The sequence below is a fragment of the Mus musculus genome, chromosome 14 (assembly GCF_000001635.26).
Source record: "Mus musculus strain C57BL/6J chromosome 14, GRCm38.p6 C57BL/6J".
In the NCBI taxonomy this organism is placed as follows: Eukaryota; Metazoa; Chordata; class Mammalia; order Rodentia; family Muridae; genus Mus; species Mus musculus.
Window position 1 is genome coordinate 62,588,760 of NC_000080.6, and position 21,337 is coordinate 62,610,096.

The following is a 21,337-nucleotide window of genomic DNA, read 5'->3' on the forward strand; positions in this document are numbered from 1 at the left end:
GGTGATCCACACATTTTGGTGACTATAAAGTCGATATGGGTGTGGGCTTCTGAAGATGAGGAATTGTTGAAAGAGAAAGAAAAAATATTCTCATCTTAGGACTAGGGAACATAGACCTTCTCTCTAAGCCAGTTTAGTAGCAGCACGTTAAATACCGCAGGCAGGGGCAACAGACAATGCTCTGGCTGCTCATCTACAGAGAATAGCCTCCCACTCTAGCAAGAGCCACACACCTGACCATCACTCTAAGCTACTTTCTAGAGTAAAAACATATATTCTAGTCTTTAACAAAATTAAGATATTCAAGTCACAGAGGGAAAAGGCACTGAGGAAGATCCTTTTTATTTTATGCGTAGTTCTCTTTCTTCTTTTTCCTTCTTCTTCTTCTTCTTCTTCTTCTTCTTCTTCTTCTTCTTCTTCTTCTTCTTCCTCTTCCTCTTCTTCTTCTTTTGTTGTAGTTGGGTTATTTGTTTGTTTGTTTGTTACCAAGTATTCCTACCTTAGTTACTTTTCTCATTGCTGGGAGAGACAGCAAGTTGAGGGAGGAAGAACTTATTTGGGCTCACCATGGGAGAGTACACACAGCCCATTGTGTCAGGAAGGGCTTGGCCCCAGGAAGCTGGAAGCTCTGGCCAGAGGCCCACTCAGCAGATAGGGAAGAGAAATGGTTGCACTCAGGTGGCTTGCTCCTGCTTCTCTTTTTATTTAGCACGGGACCCCAGCACAAACAAATGGCGCCATCCACACTCAGAGTGGGTCTTCCCTCCTCAGTTAAACCTCTCTGGAAAGAGTCCCACAGATACCTCCACAGCCCTGAGCAGGCATTTCCTAATGCAATCAAGTTGACAGTCAAAATTAGCCATTACAGTTCCCTAAAACTCTTTTCAAACATACTTTCTAAGATAAAGTTTTTGATCAGTGGATATAGTTGTACGCTGTGGAAAACCTTGATTGCATAGTTCTCCAGCTGCCTTGTTCAGAATGAGATCGCATCTAGCGTCTCCCCTCCTTTACCTTGTCCCGACTCTGAATTAGAGCCTCCTCCTCTGCAGCTCTTCCAGAGGAGAGGGAATATTTGCTTTTTGTTTTTATTTATAAACAACTCAGCCCTTCCCTGAGCTCTGAATTGCTCAAGAAAGGAAGGTATCTAGTTAAAACAAAGTTCAGAATGGCTATGCTATCTTCTTTTTTGTATACTCATAACTATATACCACATTTTTTAAAAAGATGACTGATTATATATTTAAGTATATATATATATTACTTAACAAGGAGAGTAATAGTAACTGGATACAGAAGAATTTGAAGTAATGTTGACATGGGTACAGCCTTTGCTGCTCTTCCGAAGGACCTAAGTTTAGTTCATAGCATTCACATTGGGTGGTTCACAACCGCTTGTAAGTCCAGCTCCTATGAATCTGACAACTAATCTCTCAGGGTGCCGCAGACTCTCTGGGTCCCTGTATCTGCGTTGAACGGGTCTCTCGACGCGGGTGGGCAAAGCGTGGATGAATGACAAACAGACACACATAGGAGAGGTCATGTAGAATCTGAGTGTAATTTTTCAAACGAACATCAGACTTTTTATGCAGAAGACAATAAGGAAGTTAGGTGACATACCCGCAAGGTACAAATGAGGTAACCGGATGCTTAATGACTCTTACACAGAACAGAGGAATGAAAACGCAAAGACTGGCAGGAACTGGCCAATAAAATAACTGAGACAGAGTCAGCCCTATCTAAGGTCAGCTATAGTCTTAGAAGCCAGGTGTGAAAACTTTACTCTCCTAGGGCAAGGGCTTTCACACCCAAGTCATGGTTCTAACTAGGGAGTTCTGTTCTAGCTAACCATCTCATGAATAATGCAACACTCTAAAACCACAGCCCGATCTACTTCCTAAACCATTGTAAATTCCTGTATATGGGAGCGACTTGGCTTTTATTCTAAGTGATAGTGTAGCACCAGAGGCTATTCTGAATGTCACTGAATAGGCAACACTCTTACTGAATTCCAAGCCCATGATCTTGCTCAAGGACATTCTAGGACTGTTGGAACACTGGCGGAAGGCTTTAGCCATGTCGGAATTCAATTTTAAAAGGCACTTAAAATAGGAAAATACTGAAAGAGAGCACGTGGATCTATACACTAGACTAACGCGGAAATGGAACACGGGAATGAAAAATTAATGTATGGGTAGAGAACACTAGACTCCAGGAGGAGCGCTTCCTTGAAACTCTTTTGCCTCATGAGTGACTTTTAAGCCTTTCGGCTTGTCCAGCTGACTCGACCGGAGAGCGTAGCATCAGGGGACCCCCCACACTTGTGCACTGACCCATGACAGACACAGGCATAAACATAAATAAAAATGCATCTTTCTAAGATGTAAAAGGCAACCCACCCTGATATAGAGAGTTGCTACCTGTCAAAACGAGCTTTGAGGCAGAGTCCTGAGAGGGTCTTCCCTGAGAAACACAGTCACATGCAGAGTAGCTGCTTTAGTCACTTACATTCAGCCTGGACACTGATGAGACGCTCAATCCCAGGGTTCTAATCCAGCCACAACGCCGACAGCTGTCACTAACCTTCATGGTATTCCTCCTATTACACATGGCTAACGTTAGCCAGATTCAGACGATCCACAGGGTGCCTTCTCCTTGTCGCACACTGTGACCTCTGAATGCAGCCAGCCAGAAGTCCCTGCTTTAGTGAGATTAACTTCTGCAGGGGAGGCAGATAACAAAAAAGAAATGCAATAAAAAATTATTGCGTATGTTAGGAGGTACAGAGTTGGGGAGATTCCACCAAGCTTCTAGAACTTCCACTGTGAGTTTGATTCTATTCATAAAAGCAGTATTTATTAATCGGACAGCGTCTGGGAGTTTTCAGTTAGCTCTAGCCAAACAAGAACTGTCTTTGTATATGCTAAGACATACACAGGAAAAAAAAAACCTGGAAACGTGGATAAACCTCCATTGGGACAAAATGATCATATTCATTTTTTAAATTTTTCTTTTCTGCCTTTGTATGGTATATATTGTACAAAATATGGTCTTTTGAAAATTCCAAGATGCAGGCCCTTTTGGTCTGAACCTGGTGCACTGCTCAGCTGAAATCTTTGCTGTGAGAATTATGAGTGAGAGTTACAGACATCTGTAGCTGTTTCGACTGCTACGATGGAGGATAACTTCCCGCAAAAGCAAAGGAAATGCCTGGAACTGCACGGTCAGGCCGCACCTTAGTCACCATCTGGCACCGCCTGTTTCCTGTGACTTTCTACAGCACTAGGTTACCCGGGTTTCTCGTTCTATAAACTCCATGTAAGTAAGATGGTCTTCAGTAGGTCTCTTCTCTGAATGGGTGGCATTCATGTAAATGAAATATATAATTTAGCTGCTTATGAGAAACTGCTTCTATTGAAGCATTTAAGTGGGGGTGGAGGACAAGGGTGAAGCTTCCCCTTCTGCGACAGGTGCTGTTCCGTTCTATAGTTTGCCAAGATGTCCTCTCCCCAGAAGGCCTTGGCTGAAAATCCCTCTACCCCATGCGCAGCTATAGCTGATGTACCATGTTGGACTGACCCAGTCCGGCCTCCTTAACTGGAACTGATGTACTGTGTTGGGCAGAGGGCTGACCCAGTCCAGCCTCCTTAACTGGACCTGATGCACCATGTTGGACTGGTCCAGTGTGGCATCCCTGGCTGTGGCTGGTGTATTCAGGTTGTCTGTGCACCTGGCATCATGTAGACAATAGGATCTAGAATCTGGAAGCCAAAGTTACTCTCCTTTCTGGTGACTGAAAACCCCACATGCAAAACTTGGGATCAGATAGCAGCTGTATTGTCCACCAGGGAGGGAAAACTGTCCCACTTTGAGTGGGACAGGACAGGCTCTTGCCTGCAGAGAGGAGACTAGAGAAGTGTAAGACAAGGTCTCATATAGCCTGGTGGTCCCACACACCCAGAAACTTGTCTGCAAGCTCACAGCTGTAGGTATCTCCTCAGAGTAGTGGCTACTTTTGTCTAGGCTGCCACAAAATTCCTAACAAGGAGAAACTTTTCAGGGAAAAAAAGAGCTTCTTCTCATAGTTCAAGGGGCTACAGTACACCATGATAGGTGACAAAAGCGGGAAGCAGCGGATAGCAGCGGGTGACATTTCCTCTGTGCTCAGGAAGCAGAGAATGAACAGGAAGGGGGAGCGGCTATCAAACCTCAAAACCTTCCCCCAGTGACCCCCTCTCTCCAAAGAAGCTTCACCCCCTACATGTTTGGTTGTCAGGGGGACCAAGTGTTCAAGCACACGAGCCCAGGACATTTCCCAATCGAAACCCAGTGCTCTGGACAGCTGGGATTTACCCTAAGGTAAAAGCATCCTGCCTTCTTCATGGTGCATGCCGGTTTTGTTCTTGATACCCAAATGAGGAGTACACAAAATTCAGCACTGATCTCCATCTTTGTCAAGAACTAGCTATAAGAAAGGAGGGATGGCTGGGATTACAAATACGCATGGGCTGGGCCTGGACACTACGTGCCGGTTAAAAGGCAGTCTCTATGGAAACAATAACCGTGTATTATATTACGCTATAATGTGGTCTCTTCATGAGGAAAGCATTACAAAGTGTTTGGCTCCACCGCAGGCACATTAAGAAATGATTGTGGGTATAGGCTTCCGACCAGTTGGTCATCTAATATAGCCAGGAAGGCTCTCAGGCTACACATCAGTAAAAGCAAATACTTCCGTTGGCCTGGCCCTCCTTGGCCATATATGCCGACTGCCCATGACCTTATTAAGTTTAAAGACATTAGAGGACAACCCTTCAAAATCAAGAGTGGTTTTTAAATTATTTAAAAATTTTATTTACCTTTATTTTGTGTGTTTTGGCATTTACCTGCATGTATGTCTGTGCACCCCCATGTGTGAGAGCCCAAGGATACCAGGGAAGGGCACCAGCTCTCCCTGGTAGAATTACAGCCAACTGTGGATGCTGGGACTCGAACCTGGGTCCTGAAAAAGCACTCAGTGCTCTAAGCTACTGAGCTATATCTCTAGCCCCATGAAGTGTTCTGTCTGCCTCTTAAAAAAATATTTATGTAGATGAGTACTCTATTTGCATGTATGCCTGCATGACAGAAGAAGACATCAGATCCTATTATATATGACTGTAAGCCACCACGTGGTTGTTCAGAATTGAACTCAGGACATCTGGAAGAGCAGCCACCTCAGAATCCGGCCACCCCTCCTAGCTTGATGTAGGTTAGTCTGCCCTAATTAGACATGGCCTTGTGGATTAGGGGACCAGCTAGAGTATTGAGGGCAGGGAGAGGAAACTCTATCATGTCCATGGGGAAGCTATAGTCCATGCTGGGTAAAGACTTTCTAGTACAACTGCTTATGAAGGACCCTCGTCCTTCTTCAATAATCCCTCACCCATGTTCTAGAAGTAAGCCCATTGCCTTGGTTGGTTCCCCAGGGTGAAACCAAGCTCTTGCTTGTCACCTGGGCTTTATGAGGCGAATATAGACAATACCTAGTTTCCTCCACTCCCCAGAGAAAGAAAATAAAGTTCACATCAGATACTAAATTTGTTAATGTCACTGTGCCTCATGCTATTGAAAAAAAAAAACAGTAAGTAAATGATTTTAGTAAAGATAGGTTTGTATATGTAGCAAACACAGAGGTCTGAGTAAGTTATTTAAAGTTTGTAAAGAATGAGAATTGGATATGATGTATGATATTGAAAATGCTAAGGTCAAAGTCCAATACACTGATGTCAAACCAGTGGAGTTATTGACTGGTTCTTATTAAATAAAAATGTATGCTTAGTCAAATTTAGTTGGCAATGTTTTGTTTCTCCCAAGCTTTATTGCACAGAAGTTACAGTACCAGATTGGAGTAAATAATCTTTGTGTTCCATCCCCATGGCTGGAGGCTATGCTGATGTGTCAGAGTAATTAAAAAAGGAAGGAGTCAGTGAGGTCCCAGGGGACTACAGGATGTCTCAAATGTTCTATGTCTGTGGCAAGGCACACATTCTCTTGTTCAGGAAGGCCACGGAGACCCCATCTGGTGACTCTAACCAGTGTCAAGTCTACAAGAAGCAGACCAACCCAGGAAAATTTCCCCCAGTGCTTCTGTGGTGGTTTGAATATGCTTGGCCCAGGGAGTGGCACTATTTGGAGGTGTGGCCTTGTTAGAGTAGGTGTGGTCTTCTTGGAGGAAGTGTGTCACTGTGGGCATGGACTTTAAGACACTCGTCCTAACTACCTGAAAGTCAGTCTTCTCCTAGCTGCTTTTGGAACAAGAGGTAGAACTCTCAGTTCCTCCAGCCCCATGTCTTCCTGGACGCTGCCATGTTCCTACCTTGATAATAATGGACTGAACCTCTGAACCTGTAAGCCAGCCCCATTATATGTTGTCATTTATAGGAGTTGCCTTGGTCATGGTGTCTGTTCACAGCAGTAAAACCCTAGCTAAGACAGTTTCCAAGTGAAACCAAAATCAAGCAAGGCCGTTACTTTAAACTCAAATGAAAGGAACAACTAGCAAAAGGGAGTCTGGAGGAGCCAAAGGTCACTCCCAAATCCAAGTGACCTCTAAGGACCAGATCCTCAACTGGCCTTAGCAGTAAAAAAAAAAAAAAAAAAAAAAAGAAGTAGCTAGCCAGGAGTGGTGGTGAATGCCTTTAATCCCAACACTCAGGGGCAGAGGCAGGTAGATCGTGTTAAGTTCAAGGCCAATATGATCTACACAGAGAGTTCCAGGACAGCAGGGGGACATAAGATTTGTCTCACAAAACAAACAGAACAAAGCTTGTTAATGGCCACCTATGTCATCTTAAACAGCCAGCATAAAAATATAACCGAAGACTAAAAGTGATTAGTCTGCTTTTAAACAGTCCAATGGATTGCACTCCCTAAATATTATCCATCAGTCTTTCTACGATATCATTTACAAAACTATGTGTTACTAATGATTTTTCTTCTTGATTAGAGAAATGCTGCCTGGATATAATACTTCAGAGCTGAGCTCAGTTCAGCACTGCAGTACCTACCTGCAGCCATGCGAGGTACACCCACTATTGTTCTTAACCTAAGAAACAATGATTAAGTGTCTTTTCTCTTCCTCTCTAGACGACATCAGGGAGGGACACCACATTGTGATCCTAACAGCTATCAAAGTGACTAAAGACAGATTCTGGGTTTGTCACCATTGAGTCCAGCCTTGGAGGCCAAGAAAAATGAGGAGCCAAGTAGATGGATGTTCTTGGGAGCCCATCCAGAGAGTCTAAAGGACTTTGATTTAGACATAACCCGTGCTCTGGCTTGTCCTGATTCCCTGAGGCACTGGTTAGCTTTTTGTCAACTTGACAGAAGCTAGAGTTCTCTAAAAAGAAGGAACCTCCTTTTAGATTAAGAAGATGTCTCCATAGGCGTAGTCTGTAGACAAGACTGTGGGGCATTTTCTTAATGATTGACTTGGAAGAGCTCAGCCTACTATGAGCAATGCTATCACTGGGTCCTGGCATGTATAAGAAAGCAAACAGAGAAAGCCAGTAAGCAGCATTCTTCCATGGCTCTGCTTTCAGTTTCTGCCCCCACATCCTTCCATGTCTTCCCTGCATGATTTGCTGTAAGCTATAAGATAAAATAAACCCTCCTCCTACACACACACACACACACACACACACACACACACAAACACACACACACACACATACAAACACACACACACACAGAGAGAGAGAGAGAGAGAGAGAGAGAGAGAGAGAGAGGCAAACAATTGGAGAAATATTAAGAACAAAGAGGAAGTTTCCAGAGCTCAGTCATTATTGAATATGATTTTATAACCCCCCCCCATGTTATCAAAAGAAGGATTCTAATCTTCCATAAGAAAGAATGGGGCCAGATCAGAATTGGCAATCTTTTAGACACCACCTCAGACTCCCACTGAAGTTTTGGTGTGACTGCTCTCCCCATACCAGACGTCCACCCTTGGCACGGTCACACAGGTGGCAGGAATAAGGCTGTGTGGCATAAACATGTAGAACCAGGACTTGAGGAGCATGAAGAAACTGGTGGTCTGTGGACCATGAATGATGCTGTGAAGCCAGGGAAGGAGCCTACCTACGAAGGACCTTGCAAGGTGCTCTGAGGTCTTAGTCACTGTTCTATTGCTATTGAGAGACACTTTGACCAAGGCAACTCTTATTAGAAGAGAATGTTTAAAGGGAGCTGGCTTACAGTTTCAGAGGTTTAGTCCATTATCATCATGGCGGGGAGCATGGCAGCAGGTATAGTGCTGGAGCAGTAGCTGAGAGCTACATTCTGATCCACAGGATGACACACAGACAGACATACAGACACAGAGACACTCAAAGAGACAGAGAGAGGGAGAAATACTGGGCCAGGTGCAGGCTTTTAAAAACTCAAAACCCTCTCCCAATGACACATTTCCTAGAACAAGGGCACACCTCCAAATTCTTCTAGTTCTATCTACTCCTTGGTGTTTAAGCATTCAAATATGTGAGTCTAAGGGGGCCGTTCCTATTCAAACTGCCACAAAGCTTTATTGATGCAACAACCACTTACAAGCATTATTGCTGACTTCTGATGCTTCCCCCCCCCCCACTTAGTTGCCTAGCTACCTTGCAAACATGCCTTTCGTACTGCACTTGGGTTTTGGTTAGTAGGACTGCTTGCCTATCGTGTATAAGGCCCTGGGCTCCATCCCCAACATCTCCAAGGAGAACAAGTCAGCTCCTAAATACAGAAATGTATCGAGTGCATCTCTAAAATATTAAAGGAAATTAATTCAGCCACAAAAGGCCCCTTTAAAGCAATTATTGCTATCATTTGCAGATGTGTTACTAGTGTAATAAGATTGACAAATTGAACTGAAATCAACTATGAGAGAAACTGATAGCTTTAGGGGCTGTGGAGGTGGCTCGGGGCTCAGAGCCCTGGCTGGGGAAACATGAAGACCCAAGTTTGTATCTCCAGCACTCACATAAAAAGCTAAGTGTGGCTGCATGTGCCCGCAACCCCAGTGTTGGCAGAGAGAGACCGGGTGGATGCTAGAGGCTGCAGACAACCTAGCATCTAGTTATAGAGAGGCCCCATCTCAAAGCAATAACAGAGGAAGATAAAGAAAGACACACAAAGCCCTGCTCTGAACTCCACATGTATGTGCAAGCACATAGACCCACACATACACACACACAATAAAACCTGACCGTTCTGATTGGCTCAGTGTCATTATCATTATTACTCAGTGGTGTTAGAGAGTGACACGTGGCTCCATGCCTGCCAGGCAGATGTCCTGTCACTGAGCTCTTCCTTGACCTGAATATTCAGCTTCAAAAGTAGCTCTTGGGGGCTAGCAAGATGGCTCAGCTTGGGACCCACATAGTAGAGGGAGACAGGTTGTCCATTCTTCTCCACACATGAACTGTGGTACATGTGCACACAAACACGAGCACACACACACACACACACACACCCCTAAATGTAATTAAGAGGAGTTTTAGATAGTTTTTTTGGGTGGGTGGGTAGGAGTTGGTGTGGTTTTGTTGTTTGTGTGTTTTTTCTGTATGTGAAAGCAGATCAAAAACACTTGCACTAATGACCTAAGAGTGACTAAGAAGTCAGTCTTCTGGAAAATGAAAGGTGACTTTAATTCCAGTTAGGACTGGTCCAGGTAGAGCCAAGACTGGTCCCTAGCCCTGCGGAAGCGCTAAGGACCTAATTACTAAAGAGAGAGAGTCGTGGATCAGCAAACAGGGATTCTGTTCTAACTTACCATGTCTCTGAACATGTAAGAGTAAGATCTGCCCTAACCCCTTGAAGATTATCTGCAGCTCCAGCATTGGCCCAATTTTACTCAGACACCCCAGGCCCAGATTTGTCCTTCAGTCCTGGTGTCCCCAGGAATTAGTTAAGTCAGGTGTATGGTGAGAATTATATGTCTTTACTCTCCAGTGACCATAACTACCCGTGCTCTGAGAGAGGCTAGGTGGAGCTTTGGTCTAGTCTGGGCCTTGTTCTGGGAGAGTCAGTTGATGGTAAGCAGACTTGGTATTTCTGGCCTTCACAAATGTATTCTGTTTTAAAAGAATGAACAGGCCAGGCAGTGGTAGTGCACGCCTTCAATCCCAGCACTTGGGAGGCAGAGGCAGGTGGATTTCTGAGTTGGAGGCCAGCCTGGTCTACAGAGTGAGTTCCAGGACAGCCAGGGCTACACAGAGAAACCCTGTCTTGAAAAACTAAAAAACTAAAAAACTGGAAAAAAAATGAACAGATATTACAAGAGCAAACTCCTAATGCTATAGAAATGGTTGGTGCTGATGAAGTCCAAGGCCAGCAAGCAAGTTTTGTTGTAAAAACAGGTTTGTAGATCAGAACAAGGTAGAAAGTTGTGGCAAAGAGATACGTGGTTAAATTCCCATTGCCATATCGCTTTCCAGACAAATGAACTAAGAAGACAAATTCAGGGCTGGAGAGGTGGCTCAGTGGTTGGGAGCGCACTGACTGCTCTTCCAGAGTTCCTGAGTTTGGTTCCTAGCAACCCCATGGTGGCTCACAACCATCTATGGTGGGATCTGATGCCCTCTTCTGGTGTGTCTGAGGACAGTGACAGTGTGCTCATATACATAGAATAAATAAATATTTTTTAATTTTTTTTTTTTTTTTAGAAAAAGAAGACACGTTCACTGTACCTTAGCCCAGACACTTGCAATGAAGGCCAGATGACCCACCACAGGAGGGCATTAGACAAGAGGGAGATGGTGGTTTCCCATCCGTACAGCTCTCTGGGTCTCCATCCTCCAGGGGCCAACGTTTGGACCTCTCAAGTTGCAAAGGCTTACTTCAAATAGATCAACCAAAACGGTTCTTAAGGGTCTAAAAAGAGCCACGTGTAGTCATGGAAACACGCAGTCGTTTAGAACATAGTCATTCAAGTGACCATAACACAGGTGTGGGCCCTTGAATAAGAAAGAAAAAGCTGCATGAGGGGTTGTCAGCAAGGCAAAGAAGCCCCAGCTCCATACTCCCTGCCTGCTCCCCACCCCAACCTAGAGAGCCTGTTTCTGCTGCTACAGGGCTGCATATATTTTTTAAAGTCTCCCAGATGTACTCAGGGTTGTGAACTGCCGACCTATGTCATGCGGTAAATTCAACTCTTATTTCTGATCCTCTTAGCAAACATTGGTGATAACCTCCATCTTGAGACATTTTCTCCAGTATCATTTCTGGCACACACACACACACACACACAAAAAAAAAAAAAACCCATATAGCCATTTGTCCAAATGGTGGTGTAGGTTGCCCAAGTTTAAGGTGCTAGGGAAGGGGGAGGGTTTAACAGCTGTCCTCTAAGCCAGGCTATAAACCTAACCCAGGCCAGTGGAAGTCTTGAACTGTTTGGCAGGCCTGCTTCGTTGATATTCCTTTCCTGGTGTAGTCAGATGGCTCAGTCATCCAAGAATACTGCCTTTGCATTCTAATGACCTATTTCTACAGGAGATGGAAGTAACTCAGTTATCCATGAATTAGTGCCCCGGAGCCCAGGGGGAGGGGAGACCACCACAATAACAACAAATGAGCTGCACCATGCTTTCATAGTTGAAGCTCTTTCCTGCCAGACCAGCCCCTCCCTCTTCCAGGCAGACGGTGGTCCGGCTGAACAGAGCCAGCCCTCCTCCACCCAGCTCCACGTGAGGAGCTGGGGGCACGTGAGTGGGTAGGGTAGCTTTAGGAGTGAAACATGCACCCTTCCTGCCCTTCTTGACTGCCTGGTGTCTTTACCACTGTGAGCCATGACATGGCCAAGAGTCAATGCTCCAGGCTGGTGTGGCCATGGCTTTAAGGGGCGTAGGGGAGGTGATCGAGGAAGATGGCGGGGCTAAAGGGGAGACAAGGTGGGTAGACAATCCTAATTCATGCGTTGGTGAGGGTTTGATACAGTTAGAGCACTGATTTAAATTTTTATAGAATAAAAACAATTGGGCCAACGCCAGCAAGTTAAAGACCATAGGCCAAATATGACCCACTATCTAATTTTGTAAGTAATTTGATATTAGAATACACACACACACACACACAGCATATTGTCATTTCTTCAATAATAAATTTTATTGTCGTGTATACACACAAGGTAGTTGGACTGGCCAAATTTCTGCCTATTTTTATTTTATTTTATTTTATTTTATTTTATTTTATTCAAACACACATGCACACAGACAGACAGGCAGGCAGGCAGGCAGGCAGACAGACAGACAGACAGACAGACAGACAGACAGGGGATGAGCAGAGGCTTTGGAAATGTGGATCAGCCACACTAGACCAGACCCAGGGTGGGAATGACATGCCCCATCTAGAACCATTGCAATCCCACAAATGCTTGCAAACATGGCTTATAGGTTCCTGATTCTGGTGCTGGCAGAAGAGTGAAGAAATACCCCAGGGACAATTAAAAAACTGGTGGCTCTCTACATTCACATACTGGACATTTGTGACATTTCTCTCTCTCTCTCTCTCTCTCTCTCTCTCTCTCTCTCTGTGTGTGTGTGTGTGTGTGTGTGTGTGTGTGTGTGTGTGTGTGTGTATTTGTATGTCTGTGTATCTGTGTGTGTCTGTTTCTGCGTGTGTGCATTTGTGTGTGTGTGTGTGTGTGTGTGTGTGTGTGTGGCTGCACAGATACCATAGGCAGCCATGAGAGTCTGAGGACAACCCTCAGGACTCCGTTGTCTCTCTTCACTATAGTAGTCACCATGCTTGCATAGCGAACACTTACCCAGGGTCACCTCACCTGCGCCTGCACCTCCTTAAGACAGTGTTGAAAAAAAAAAAAACAAACAAACACGTAAATGTCTTCATTAAAACTAAAAGTGCTTAGTCATAAAAACAATCAGAATAAATCCACAAGTTCCAGGTGGGTTTGTAATATCTGTGATGCTCAAATCTTTTTAAAAGTATTGACTCCAGAATATGTACAAAGGGCAGGCACTTCATACACAGTGTCTCTGCCAGTGAGCATTGAAAGACGCCCTACAGTCATGCACAATGGCACAGGCCTATAACTCCGGCCCTCAAGGCAGCAGCAAAAGGCTCCTGAGTTTTGAGGACAGCCTGGGTTACATGGGGTGACCTTGGAGACTGGAGGAAGAGGGGGTGGCCATCAAAGAAATCCAAATTAACACAGTGATGAAATATTGTTGCCCACCAGATGGGCTAAAATTAAATACAATCATAATACCAGATCTTGGAGAGAGTATGAAGTAATTGAAATACATTTAAATTTTTGGCAAAAACTGTACATTTATACCATCAATTCTGGAATGTTTGAAAGTGTCTATTAAAACTAAAAATATGCTCACCCAGGGTCCAACCACTCTGCTCCTATTCGTGTGTGCCCAAGAGAATGAGTGCTCTCCAGGAGAAGAGAGGTGACCAGATAAATCTTCACAACATCCCATTGCCCTTTGCCTCAGAGGCTGGGCAGGCGTCTAGGCAGACACAAATAGGAGCTGGGCAGGAGGATACTTCCTTCCCTTCACCAGAAATCTGCCTGTGCTTGCAGTCTCAGGACTAGCTCCTAGCTGGATTCCAATTTCCTAGGGACACAATAAGCATAAGCAGGTTCCCCCTGGCTGGCTGCCTTCATAGAGCAGATTAATTTATGTGTGCTATTCCGCTCTTGGAGAAAGTTCCTTAAATAGTGAGGAAAGGAGCCTGTGAATTCCAGTGGAGCATCCAGCCCATGCTGCTCCAGAGGGAAGGGAGGGAGGCTGGCTTCACACCATCTCTGTTATCACTGCTGGGGCTCAGGAAGGCTGCCCCTGAGAAGTGGCAGCCAACCCTGAGTCACAAGCTCCTGTTATACTCCTGTAAATCCCACTAGGGCCTGTCTGGATTCGCTCTCAGCCCCTATTGTTCCCAGTCAAGCAGAGAGGCAGGAAACAAAAAGCCAGCCCCAGGGAAACACATCAGAGGCTCCATCCTTGGAACAGTGGGCTGTCTTTAGGTCTGATGAGATCCCACTGGGTAAAGCTAAAGAATAACCGTCAGCCTGGGTCCAGGTAGATGCCCCATGCTCATCGCTCTGGCCCCAGAGTCTAGAGGATGTGGGAAGGGTAGGGAAAGCTCTGCAGCCTCCTTCCCAAGCTCTCATCCCAGGATGCCTGCAGTTATCCACAGTAGTGTGCCAGCCTTGAGATACACACACCCAACAGGCACCTCCAGAGTGCAGGTTGCACTCCCCAGCAAAACAGAGCAGCTGCCAGCTTTCTTCAGAGCAGCATGGTATGGGGTTTCTCTGGCCTCCCGCTTTCATGGTGCCATAGAAACTAGAGAGACCACATATGGGCTAGTGGAAGCATGAACAGCTCTGTTCAAGCCCACAGTGTTCCTGCCTGCCATGCTGGACTTTAAGCCAAATTTAACTCCACTGGGCTAGGTGAGAGTGACAGGTTTGAATGTCCCTCAGCAGTCACTTGCCTGGGAACCTTGATCTTCGGCTTTTCATGAAGCTGTGTTCACCACTGGCTTCCATTTTCAAGCAGATCCAGAGTGCAGCCATCCTCCCCCATAACTGAAGCGCTGAAGCAGTGGCTACACTGTGGCTATACTGTGGCTACACTGTGTAAGTATGTATACTTACCAATAAGCAAAGGATACTAGAGTTCTCCCCGGGAACTGTGCCCTTCCAGACTTTGAAGCAGTCTCCATTCCTCAGGGCTTCCTTCCTACAACAAGTTCACTCTGTCTTCTCTTCTACCCAGCTAAGCTTAAGGATGGTGAAAATCCTTTGTCTTAAAACCACCAGCAGTTGTGAACTTTCTCAGTGTACTTGGGCCTTGCATCATATTCTTTAAGCATACATAATATAGAATCTAAGAAAAATATTTGTGTGTGTGTTACATAAATGTGCTTTTGCATGTATTCACATGGGCATTTGTGTGCCTGTGCACATGAGCACATGCACGTGGAAGTCGTAGGTCAACACTGGGTGTCTTTCTCAAGCTCTCTCCACGTTGTTTGTCGTGATAGGGTCTCTCACTGAACCTTGAGCTCACCAGTTCTGCTAGGTCAACTAGCCAGTTAGCTCCAGGGTTCTGACCATCTTCATCCCAGCCCTGGAATGACAGACACATGTTCCTATGCTTGCCTTTTTGTACAGGACTGCTAGGGATCCAAACTCAGATCCCCATAATTGTGCAGCAAGTACTTCACCAATTGAGCCACATCTGCAGCCTTCCAGAAGGCTTGCTGCAGCTGATTGACTTTAAGCCAAGCTTAATACAAAACAGCTTTGGGATGCCAATATGATATGCAGAGCCTAGATGGTAGAATAGGATTGGCAAGACATATGGATGAAAGCCAAACAGGATGCAGACTAAGTAACACGGAGAGAAAGGCCAGGCAGATAATCCCAGGAGAGTCTGCACCTCTACATGCACGGCTAAGGAGTGACTGTGCGCATCACGCAGATGTAGCTTATGTGTCCCAGCACGTAAGAACTGGAGCATCCTTGCAGTGGCTTCTGAATGGGCTCCCCACCTCCATCCCACCATCTTCCTCACTGCATACCACCCTCCTGCCAGAAAGCCACCTAGTTTTGACATGCCATGTCCTGGATTGTGTGTGATTCGGGACTCACCTCTTTAATGGGGGAATTGGGAGTATCTGTTATGAAGACACGTGTCTCAGCCTGATAGAAGGAAATGTCTCTTCTAGTAAAACCCTGCCACCCCCCCCCCTATTTTTTAGGGATTCATCAATCAGGTTTTGCCAGTCCTGAATAAATCCAGACCTGTTGTCCCCTAATCTGTTGTTTGATTTAGATTTGCATTATCGTCTTGGATCTGGATCAGAGAAATAATTGGAGAGAAGCAGAGGAGATGGAATGTGCCTGAGCAGAGTGCCCAGTGCCATGCAGAAGACACCAGATCCTGTCAGCAGGACTGGTGTGTGCGAAAGGAGCAGGGTCAAGTGTTAAAGGGTGACACTGTCTTCCTTCCCTTCCATGCCTCCTCACGACTCATCAGGAGGCAACAATTCCCCTCCTTGTACCTAATTCCTGAAAGGCAAAATGTGAATAAATGCTGACCCCCAACAGCCCCTCTTTTGTAGAAGACACCCTGTCCATACTAGGGCCCCCTCTCAGACTGTCTTGGTGTTGAGAAACTATTTTCTCTGAATAGAAATAGTCCCTTCTAGAAGGAACCTTAGCAAGTTGACCAAAGTGAAAAGGCTCAAGACACTCAGAGAAAGTTAAAAGATCGACAAGGGCATTAAACAGCTGCTGGGATGGGTTGGGGGGAACATGGTGGGGGGAGTGAGTCTCTTCAATGGAGCTGCCAGCAGGTTGAGTGGGGATTGCAAAAGACTTCTTTCCTGAGTCATCACCCATACTGGGCTGGGCTTTTTAGTGATACGGTTGCCATGGAGTGACTCCGGCTACCCTAAGTATCTCCAGTAAACTCACTGGCTCATTGGGTTTGGGTGACACCATTTCCTAAATCTCTCATCAGTGCCATATCTGGGTTAAATAGATGTTTGTTCGTGTCTCTCCAGGGAAAGTCAAAAGACACCTGGGAAACCTTACTTAATGGTTCTTAAGCTAAGGTTATCCCAAATTGCTTGAGTATATCCCAGTCTGGGGAGTGAGAGTGGGGGAACAGGGGGAAGTGCAACTGGTTCCTCATTGTGACAGGAAGTCATGTTGCTCAAAGTCAACATGGAATGTACCCAACAGACTGGTACAAAGAATGAGAGTCCCCTAGAAATGTGAAAGAATGTAGGTGACATTTATTCTCCCCTCAACTAAAGCCCTGCTGTGTGCTCCAAACTGGAGAGCAAAGGCAGAGGTGGCAGAGCTTTGAGGAGAGCAGGAGACTTCTAAGGGAGTCTCATCTCCATGTGTCTGCTTGTCCGGGCTCTTGCTCCTTGGTACATTCCCATGTGGACGCTACATACTACAATACCCTGTCAGAATGAGGAGCCGGCTGCATTCCTAGCCAGAGTTGGAGTTCCCAATGACTGGCAGTCTGTTTCATGCTGCATTTAACAGTGAGCCTCAATGTAGCCTCTGACTAATGGAGCCCTCTCTCTACAGGCACAGAGGACACACAAAAAGGCCCCCAAGTACAGCAGAGCACATCACTCCTCTGAGAAGAAACCACATTCTGCTCCTCCTGCAGCGGTCGACACACCAAACACAGGACAGGGCAGCAGCCAGACAGCCCTACATGACAGCCCATCCAACCAGATAGCCCGGCTCCCTGGGGACAAGCAGGAGTATAACACACAGTCGAGCACCTCCAGCCCTGCCTGGTCTTTCCCGAGAAGCAAGTCTTTGTTTTGTTTGCCCAGTGGAGGCCCTTCCCCAACTGAACCACAGCCACTACCGACCAATTCCCAGAGACACAGTGCATCGGAGTGGAAGCCTAGCCGCCTCATGTCCATTGATGACTTAGAAGGGGCCCAAGAGACAGATGTGGACACAGGCCTGCGGCTGTCCTCCTCAGACCTGTCTGTGGTCTCTGCATATTCTGCACCCAGTAGGTTTTACAACACAATAGAGGCACCCCTCTCCTCTGAGAGATGCAGTAGCCACTGGCCAGCACACAAGAGTCCCAAGAAAGGACCTATGCCCGCTGCCAGTGAGGTAAGCCCAGACACTGCCTGTGTTTCCCACCCTCTCTTCACCAAAGGGTCCCCCAGGCCTGCAGAGACAACTACTCCTGCTCTCTCAGCTTCTGATGCCTCCTTGCTCACAGAGTCATCCACACACACCCCATGTCATGACCCCAAAGCCACACAGGGTGTCCAAGGCATGCTATTGCCTCCAACAACAGTTGGTCCTGAGACTGATGACATGGAGGAGTTCTACATCTGAGCGCATCTTGGCTTTCAGACAGACTCAGTCACAGAAACTCGGGTACCACTGTGACCAGCTCTTTGTTCACAGGGTGCTCTCAGCCCCATTTGCCAGCTGACTAGAACTTAATTATCTGTCTTGGGAGACTGTTGGCATGTTGACCATGCCACCTATCCTTAGCTGACAGGTGCCATATTTCTAGAGGTTCAGAAAAAGGAAGAAGGAGGAGGAGGAGGAAAAGGAGGAGCAGGAAGAGGAGGAGGAGGAAGAGGAGGAGGAGGAGGAGGGAGAGGAGGAGGAGGAAGAGAAGGAGAAGAAGAAGGAGAAGAAGGAGAAGAAGAAGAAGAAGAAGAAGAAGAAGAAGAAGAAGAAGAAGAAGAAGAAGAAGAAGAAGAAGAAGAAGAAGAAGAAGAAACAAACACCTGACATTTTTATGGAAATACATTTTCAACACACTTAGCTCACAAAATCTATTTTTGAATGCTCAATTATACAGTATAATGCCTCATATAATTATTTGAACTGAAAAAGAAGACATAGCCAGAGCTGACTTGACAATTGTTCACACTCAGAAAGTAAAATAACTAAGGCCAAAGTGTTGAAGGGGGAAAGAACACCCAGGGACTGGCCCCACGTCAGTGTGCAGTACAGAATGCATGCCTTCCTAGTGCCCACTGTCACACAGGGACCCAGGACCGTAGAATCCAGAAGTGCTGCTTCCGGTGGGTGCTTCATAGAACAGCCAGCAACCTACAGCAGACAGCAGAAAGCCTTGCTTTGAAACCATTCAGCACTTGAAAATCTGGGTCTACACACAACTGGCTAGCAAGCCTTATAAAGACTTAGCATGAGTACCCAATGCCTTGCACACTTACAAAATACTCTGAGTATGAAAGCTACCTTTGCACACTCTTCCTCAGCCGACTCATGTTGGTAAGCAAGCCTGCAGACCGTCCCTTCTGGACTGATTTGTATAAGGGGATTCATGGCCTGCAGTTACAAATAACAGGTTATGAGGTATGCTGGGGAAGCAGGCAGGAGAATCTCTGACTTTAAAAAGCACACGTTTCGAAAGGGCTACATATATCTCTCCATAAATGACCAGAGCCATCTTTTGTAATTTGTAGCACTGTGCCCAGTAAACAGTTAAAATGCTTGGAACATTTTTGGCTGTCCTTTTGATTGTCCATGTGAGCCAGTGCCCCATGCCCCAAAGTAGGAAAGTGTGTGGTGCTGTCCCACAGGGCCAGCCTCCAGCTAGTGCGCAGGAGCCTTGGGGAGAGCGGACACTACAGTCACCCAGCTTCCCCATCTGTTGTCCGTTGCTGCCACCGTGTGAATGGTGACCAGACCTCCCAGTGAGGCTATGTTTACAACCCCACCTCACCAAATGCCAACTTCTGGCATTGGGATCAATGCCAAACTATCCCCAGATTCTGTTTAATCGTGGGAAAGAAAAGCATGGGCGTGTTCTGTTCCCTGCCAGCGTGGTGCTTCTTGCCTCCTCTCTGGAAGGGCCTACACCAGCTCAGATGCACTCTCGGAGCCTTTCCAGCAGGACCTTCAAGCTCTCTTACGCATCACTGTCCATCAGCCTCGGGTCCACCATCCTCACAAGGAAAGCCTGGGCCTCTCTCTTTGGACTTTGCAGGACTCTGAGGTCATCTCGGTGTAAATAAATAAAAACGTGGACTGTCCTGATTCTGGATCAACCTCTGAAAAAGCCAACCTCTGGAAAGGGCTAAATGATAAGTATTTTAAAGTTTGTCACATCATGTTTTAAACTTTATCCAAATGTGTTGCTATCGCTTCTATTGCAGCATGAAAAATAAAAGATATGTGAATGGGAGTGGCTGAGTTGCAATCAGACTTCATTTCTAAGAGCAGGTTATGGCCAGTATCGGCTCAAGTGGCAGTTGCGGAGCCCTCAAGACAGACTGCTGTAGAAGATTGGCTCAATTCCAGCTTAGGTTTTCCAAGCCTCTGCTGGGAAGATGATGATGGTGGTGGTGGTGATGGTGATGATGATGATGATAAGCCCCTATGGCTCACCCCAGCCCAGAACTTTGACTCCAAGTCAATAGCTGATAGTGATTTTAAAAAATATATTAACCTCAGAAAGGAGAAAAAAATAACTTAGGGTGATGGCACACCTCTGGGACAGGATCCAATGCATCACCACCAAGAGACAGGAAGGTAAAGGTGAGTGTCCTGGATCCCTGAGATGGCATCTGCCTTTGTTCCCCACAGTACCCCTGCTTTGGAATGCTAACCTCACAAGGATTATCTTTGAAACCCAACTCCAGTCTCAGTATTTCTACCCTTTCCTCTGTGAACTGTCCCCCCAGCACAGTCCCGTCGGCCAAGCTGAGTGATCCCTAAAAGACGTCAGAGATACCACACAGAAGAGAGGCTTGTCAGTACCTTTTCCTGCTGCAGTCCACTCCCAGGCTGCCCTGGACTGGCATGGGAGATGGAGGGAGTCTACCGAGCAGCTACCTTCTGTAAAACCTTGCTTTCTCCCTGTGCTAACCCGGTGCTCACCAGTGGATCCTGACTCTTGGAGCAGTACTGACCTTATGACAGATACTGAAGTCCAATAGGTGACACGTAGATTTGTTCAACTGAAAAATACTGAGATGGTGTCATAAGCTAGCCCTCTTCTAAAGTGGGTTCAGTGATGTAGGGAATAACCATCTTATCGCTAGCTTTCTGTTGTCTCCTGAGACCCAACCTCTTGCCTTCTTGACCTAAAACCACCCCACCCTCAGCTGTGCCCAGATGACTGACTACTGAATGCCTTGGTCAAGTTTACACTGTGTCCCTTGTTTCCCTTGATTCTTAGTTACTGCTCAGGGAGTCACTTTGTCCTACACTAAGCACTGCCTAGTGTCTGCTTTGAGACATCAAATATTTTTCAGTGTGCCCCCAACTGGACTGGCACACTACAAAAATCGCCTTGAGTTATATCAGTTGGTTAAGTGTGAATCAGAGGGATTTATGGGGACAGGGATGACTCTCTGTGACTGGGGAGGTGGGCGGTGTTTGTTCAAACAAATTGGCTTTACTGCTGATGTTCCTTGAGTCTCAAGGCCCGGACAGTCGCAGCATCACAGCAGAAGATCACATTCCTTCATCTAGGGTCCCCAGGGAGACCAGATGTCTGGTTGTAGCCAAGAATGCTTTAAGAATGTGGCCAATGTCTTTATCCCTGGAAAACCAGAATAAATGTCTGTATTTTATCAAGCCCCTTCTCCCTGTAATGGATGAAATCTCTAGTCCATCAGCTATCAGGCACCTGATGAGACTAACAGAAATAGAAAGAAAAAGTGAAGGGCAAATGAAACCAACTATAGATGGAGGAGCGTGGGCATAACTGAGTGCTATAGAACTCGTCTAGCATACCTGGGACAGTGGGCTCAGATCCAGCATTAAAATAAACCAAGGGCTGGAGAGATG

The 21,337-nt window shown here is 46.1% G+C and overlaps 1 protein-coding gene across 2 annotated transcripts in view; it reads left to right on the forward strand.

Moving 5' to 3' along the window:
* Fam124a (family with sequence similarity 124, member A) overlaps window positions 1–19,727 on the forward strand; it is a 52,750-nt gene extending 33,023 nt beyond the window's left edge. The window contains exon 4 of one of the 2 annotated variants that reach the window (NM_001243857.1): window positions 17,114–19,726. In NM_001243857.1, the coding sequence (NP_001230786.1) occupies window positions 17,114–17,896 (783 nt within the window). In that variant the 3' untranslated portion in view covers window positions 17,897–19,726. Of the gene's footprint in view, window positions 1–17,113 lie in introns of both variants that reach the window. The other variant, XM_030247908.1, reaches the window with a different exon arrangement.
* Window positions 19,728–21,337: the final 1,610 nt, after the last annotated feature.